Source organism: Varanus komodoensis, unplaced genomic scaffold (genome assembly GCF_004798865.1).
Source record: "Varanus komodoensis strain SLA01 unplaced genomic scaffold, ASM479886v1 scaffold708, whole genome shotgun sequence".
Lineage (NCBI taxonomy): Eukaryota > Metazoa > Chordata > Lepidosauria > Squamata > Varanidae > Varanus > Varanus komodoensis.
In genome coordinates, this window is record NW_025336357.1 from 36,129 (window position 1) to 41,865 (window position 5,737).

Here is a 5,737-nt window from a genome sequence, read left to right on the forward strand (position 1 = left end):
AGGAACTAGTGCAAAGGAAGTCAAAGAGGGGGCAGTAGAGAAGGTAGAAGAGTTAGAACCAAAACCAAGAGGGATCAGCATGTGTAATAAGTAGTGTCCAAAGATCTATCAGAGAGACCAGTCCTCCTCAGCCCTCATGCTAAGACCTGGAACCAGCCCTAGTGCAAATGGGTGGGAGCTTCATCACAGGTCATACGAAGGACATCACACAGCGTGAGATTACTCAAAGTTACACTCCCAGGAGATGTTGCAATGGCCACCAGTTTGAATGGCTTTCAAAGGGGATGGGACACATGCCTGGTTGAGCTTATCAGTTGCCACCAATAGTTCTATGTCATCTGTGCTATCGGACGCCATCTGCTTCTGTACAACACCTTCTAGAGAAGGTGGGCAGCAGGATGTTGTTGCCCTGTCATGTCCTGCTGCTGAAATTATGTGGGCAACTGGTGTCCATTGGGTGAACAAAATGCTGGAGTAGATGAATGCTTGTTCTATCCAGAACCGTTCCTCTCACGATCTTTTGCTTCTTTCCTCATTAGGTAAGTTGTGCTGTGGTTTCACAGACTGTTGATGAAAAGGCTCAGTTTCCTTTTGTCCACCGGATGGCCCCATGGGAAGAAACCCAATACCCAGGGATTGTGCGACTGCTCCTCTCTTTTGGATGGACATGGATTGGTCTCTTTGCTCCAGTCAATGACAATGGAGACAGGTTTGTGCGTGCTATTTTGCCCCTGCTAAGCAGTAGTGGAATTTGCATTGCCTTCGTAAGAAGACTAAAGATAAGAAACAATCATGGTGTTGACGAAACGTTTGTATGGGGACAAGTCAATGTGATTGTACTCTACGCAGATGTTCAATACGTGTTTCTTCCAGTTATCAATATGCAAGGAATGCTTGAAGCAAAAGGAACTGGAACAAGAATATGGATCACAACAGCTTTTCCAGATATTGACTTCAACTTGTTTTATGCAGATTATGCTTTCAAGTTCATCCATGGCTCATTGACATTCAAAGTGAATACACAAAAACAGACAAAAAATGCCTACTATCAACCATTTAGCAAAGCTCTGAAACATTTCTGGGATGAGGCCTTCCACTGTTTCTCTTCAACTCATGTATTGCCAAAGAAAAGCTGGAAAACATGCACAGAGAAAGGGAACCTGGAGGAGCTGCCACAGGAGGAGGTGGAGAGGGCCCTTTCCCAAGACAGCTTCCGGACCTACAGCAGTGTCCAAGCTGTGGCTCGTGCATTGCATGCTGCATATTCATCCCGATCCTTGCAGTGGAAGATGGTGGGTGGACGAGAGATGCCAGAACCTCAAAAGCTGAAGCCGTGGCAGGTATTTCATTTTTCTTCTTCAACACCTCTGTTGTGAGCTAGAGTCTTCTCTCCTTGCCGTAGGTTCCAAAAGATGAGACAGTCTGTTTCATGGCTGCTTTGTATAGGCACCTGACAATTCCCAAACAGTGACACTTTTACAGCCCTCTAGCCTCTGCTCATGTTCTGAATGTGTGAATGTTGAACCCAGAGTAGATGCTTCCTCACAGTTCTTCCTTTTCCTTCAAACAGCAGGTTCTACATGCCCTTTTCTTTTCGGTAGTCCAGGCCACCAGTCTGCCTCTTACTTCTTAGGAAACTCTTTTTACAGAATTTGGTGTGTTGGAATGTGTGTCTTACGTCAGAGGGCTGGGCTTGGCCACTGGGCAACTTTGGTCCAACATTGGTGGGTCCAAAAGGGACCTGTCAGCCTTTTGTGGCAAAATGACTGTCCCCAACTCTGGGAGCAGAGGAAATGTGCATCGACCCACAAGATAAACACCGAAGTGAGGAGGGCCAAGTTACTGAAGTGCTCTTGTGGTTGCTAAAGGCTGATTAGTTCCTCTGCCATTCTAGTTTCATGCTCTCCTGAGGGACAGAAAACTTCTGAACATTTCGACAGAGAGACAGTCTCTGGATGAAAATCGTGAGCCAGCACCTGACTTTGATATTGTGAACTGGGTGCTCTTTCCTAATCTTAGTAAAGGAAGGGTGACAGTTGGGAGCATTAAGAGAATGGCGCCCGCTGATGCTGAGCTCTCCATCCAGCCAAATACCATTGTGTGGCCTGCACGCTTCAGTGGGGTAAGAAAACATGGTTACTTCAGTTTGCTGACCTGTCCTGTTCTCATTGTATAGTGCTACTTTATGCAAAATTGTCCTGCAGGCAGCTCCATTCTGCAGAGCAGCAGTCATTGAAGAGACTGTCAAAGGGAGTCTGGCGAGGCATGGCCTATCCCATCTTTTTTATAATTTTACTTAATAATGTGGAATGAAATAAGAAAACACATCAATATGAATATTAAACTACACCAGAGAGAAATGAACATATACGCACAAAGTACAAAAAAGATAGAAGAAAATACAGAAAAAAGCTAGTGCACACCTCCACCTAGATATTCACTGCACTGTAATTCTTCATACATTTCCTTCTTCCATTTTTCTTCTTTTAAAGCCCCCCTCTCTCAGGAGGTTTATTACCCACAATTAAATCTTGGATGAAACAGCTCTTAGCATATGAACCTGTACTAAGCACTGGGCCAGTAACAGGGAGTGCCAATGCTGCTGGTGTAGGAGTCATATGCTGTCCTCTAGTATCCCTGAAAGAGTTGGCCGAAGTGGTGTCTAGCATGCTCCTGCAGAAGTTGGGATATGGGAGACATTCTTGGCTCCAAAACTAAGTAATCTTAGAATCCTGGAATGGTAGTGCTGCAAGCAGCCAGAGGGTCAGACGATTCAACTGCCTGCTCAGCACTGGGCTCCAATACGTTCATGATGTTGAACCACTGGGAAACTTTGACCACTCTTCTATAAAATAAAGTCTCTACTTCAGTGGAACATTGTCAAAGGAATCCAGCCCTATTGATGCATTTCCATGGACATCATCCAAATTAGATCCTTTTCTTTTGTGCTAAATCCCTTTTTTGCCAGATGGTGCCTCATTCCAGGTGTGTTGAGAGCTGTCGCCCTGGATATGCAAAGGAGGTCCAGGAAGGAGAACTACCCTGCTGCTATGCTTGCACTCCATGCCCTGAAGGGACCATCTCCAATCAGCCTGGTGGGTCACTTCAGATGTGGGCATTCCCTTGGGAAACAGGGGAAGAAATCAATGCATCCAATAATCTTTCTGATTACTGTTCGGTACTTCGTTTCATTCCTTTTAACCCCTTTCCTGAAATGTTCATGGTTATGCAAATTAAGAAGGCCTTCCCACTCCACACACAGTAAAAACAGAGTGCGACAGAGACTTTCCCAAATCTCTCCTTTCTCCTGAGAGATGCACACAGATAGCTCTCTGTATACAAGGCCCTTCTTGAACCAGGTGCCTGACGTGGTTCTCTGCTGAGGTGGAGACCATGGGTTGAAAATGCTAATGGAAACACAGGGCCCTCCCCAGAAAACTGTTTCTCCTGCCCATACTACATGAAGGCTGGGTTTCTGCAGCAAGACAAGCAACCCAAGTACCATAGCTCAACATTTTGCCATTATCCGCTTCAGAGATGATCAAGTGGTTTCTATGTGATTGCTGTTTTCATCATCCACACTCAGTCCTCCCACTGGTGGCACATGTCCTGTAAGAATTGCTACTGACATTCCATCCAAAACTGCATTGCTGCCAGACAGCACTGCTTGCTCTTCCTAATCAGTGCACTAGAGAGATGGCTAGAGCAGCTCCTGTAGTTGCCAAACCAATTGCAGGGAGCAGATGGTTCAAGCATATCACACCAATTCTGGAACATTTGAGTTGTTGCCTATCTGCTTCCAGGTCCATTCAAGATGCTATGTTTGACCTATAGATCGGCTTCATGGATTAGGATGAAAATAGAGAAGTGCAAGCAATATGTGCTGTGCTAACATTTTGTCTGAATCCCTCATTTTGGCTTAGTGGACACTGGTCTTCTGTGAAATGACCCACAGTTCCACTTCTGGGCAAATGCATCCCATGTTCCTGGGGCACCTCCCAGGAATGCAGACCCATAAACAGCAGCATTCTTTAGCAGTGAGCATGAAGTCTGTCAGATGCCAAGTCAAGAGGAGAGTACATTAGAAAAGAGATGTTCTATTGGTGTGTCTTTTATGCTACTTCCATAGAGAAGAACTTGCTATCAGCAATATGAGCTGGACTTGGAGCCAGCCTCCTCAGAATCCACCTTTGACACAGGAAATAAACTATCTTCTTACTCCCAGCTCCTTCAGGAGATGGATGAAATTCTTGGGTCAAAAGTTCCTGTTTGTTGAACAAATGTTCTAGTTAAGAGGTCCTGCCTTTTTCTTTGCACATCCTTGGAACTGCTGAGAGAAGGGATGGATTACTATGAAAATGTTTTGGAGTGAAGCTGAACGGTTCCATCAAGCTGTTTGTCTACAGATGATAGACTGAGGGATTTCACAGGTATGCTTTTCATATAGCCTACAACTGCTGAAGTGAGAAGCTCTTGACACTGGGGCTCTGTTCAGTAAGTCCCACTTTAGGAACCTTGCACCTAGGAAAAGGGAAGGATGCCTTGATCTGTTGAGTCCTTTTTGCCTGGTCCAAGAACACAGACTGATCTGCAGCAATGGCCATTAACAACACTGAAGTCACTGTTACCCTTTGTTTTCTTTAGATGCAGAACATTGCACCAAGTGTCCAGTGGATCAGNAGTAAGACCCTCATTAGGAAAGTTTCCCCTGGGAAAAAGGAGAGATGTCTTGATCTGATGAGTCCTTATGACCAGATATGAGAAAACTGACTGATCTACAGCAATGACTATTAGCAATGCAGAAGTCACTCTCTACCTCTGTTTTCTTTAGATGCACACCATTGCACCAAGTGTCCAGAAGATCAGCACCCAAACAAGGCCCGAGATCAATGCGTCCTGAAGATTATAACCTTCTTGTCCTATGGAGAACCTTTGGGGATCATCCTGGCTTCCCTTGCACTGTTCTTGTCTTCAGCCACAGCCTGTGCATTAGGGATTTTTGTGAAATACAAAGAAACACCAGTCGTTAAGGCCAACAATAGGGACCTGTCCTACATTCTCCTCCTCTCTCTCCTGCTCTCCTTTATGTCTGCAATCCTCTTCATTGGCCGCCCAAGGAAAGTGTCCTGCCTCTTCCGACAGACAGCTTTCAGCATCATCTTCTCGGTTGCTGTCTCTTCTGTCCTTGCCAAAACCATCACTGTGGTGCTGGCCTTCCTGGCCACCAAGCCAGGCAACAGTGTGAGAAGGTGGCTGGGAAAAAGCATGGCCAATGGCATTGTTGTTTCCTGTTCCAGCCTTCAAATCCTTATTTGCATCCTCTGGCTAGGCATGGCTCCCCCTTTCCCAGATTCTAACATGCACTCCCAAGCTGAACAGATCATCCTGCAGTGCAATGAAGGGTCTCTCACAATGTTCTACACTGCCCTTGGCTACATGGGTTTCCTGGCTGCCGTCTGTTTCTTGGTGGCTTTCCTGGCCAGGAAGCTTCCTGGGTCCTTCAATGAGGCCAAGCTGATCACCTTCAGCATGCTGGTCTTCTGCAGTGTCTGGGTGTCCTTTGTGCCCTCCTACCTGAGCACCAAGGGCAAGTACATGGTGGCCGTGCAGATCTTCTCCATCTTGGCCTCCATTGCTGGGCTGTTGGGCTGCATCTTCCTTCCCAAGTGTTACATTGTTGTATTCCGGCCTGAACTGAACACAAAGGAGCACCTTGTGATGAAAACCAAAGATGGCA

General features: G+C 46.0%; 1 protein-coding gene across 1 annotated transcript in view; it reads left to right on the forward strand.

Annotated features, from left to right (window-relative positions):
• The window catches only part of LOC123034682 (vomeronasal type-2 receptor 26-like), a 10,727-nt gene that overhangs the window by 3,615 nt on the left and 1,375 nt on the right, over nucleotides 1-5,737 (forward strand). Inside the window, exons 3-4 of the mRNA XM_044452233.1 lie at nucleotides 2,969-3,095; nucleotides 4,832-5,734. Of these exons, the coding sequence (XP_044308168.1) occupies nucleotides 2,969-3,095; nucleotides 4,832-5,734 (1,030 nt within the window). The remainder of the gene's footprint in view (nucleotides 1-2,968; nucleotides 3,096-4,831; nucleotides 5,735-5,737) is intronic.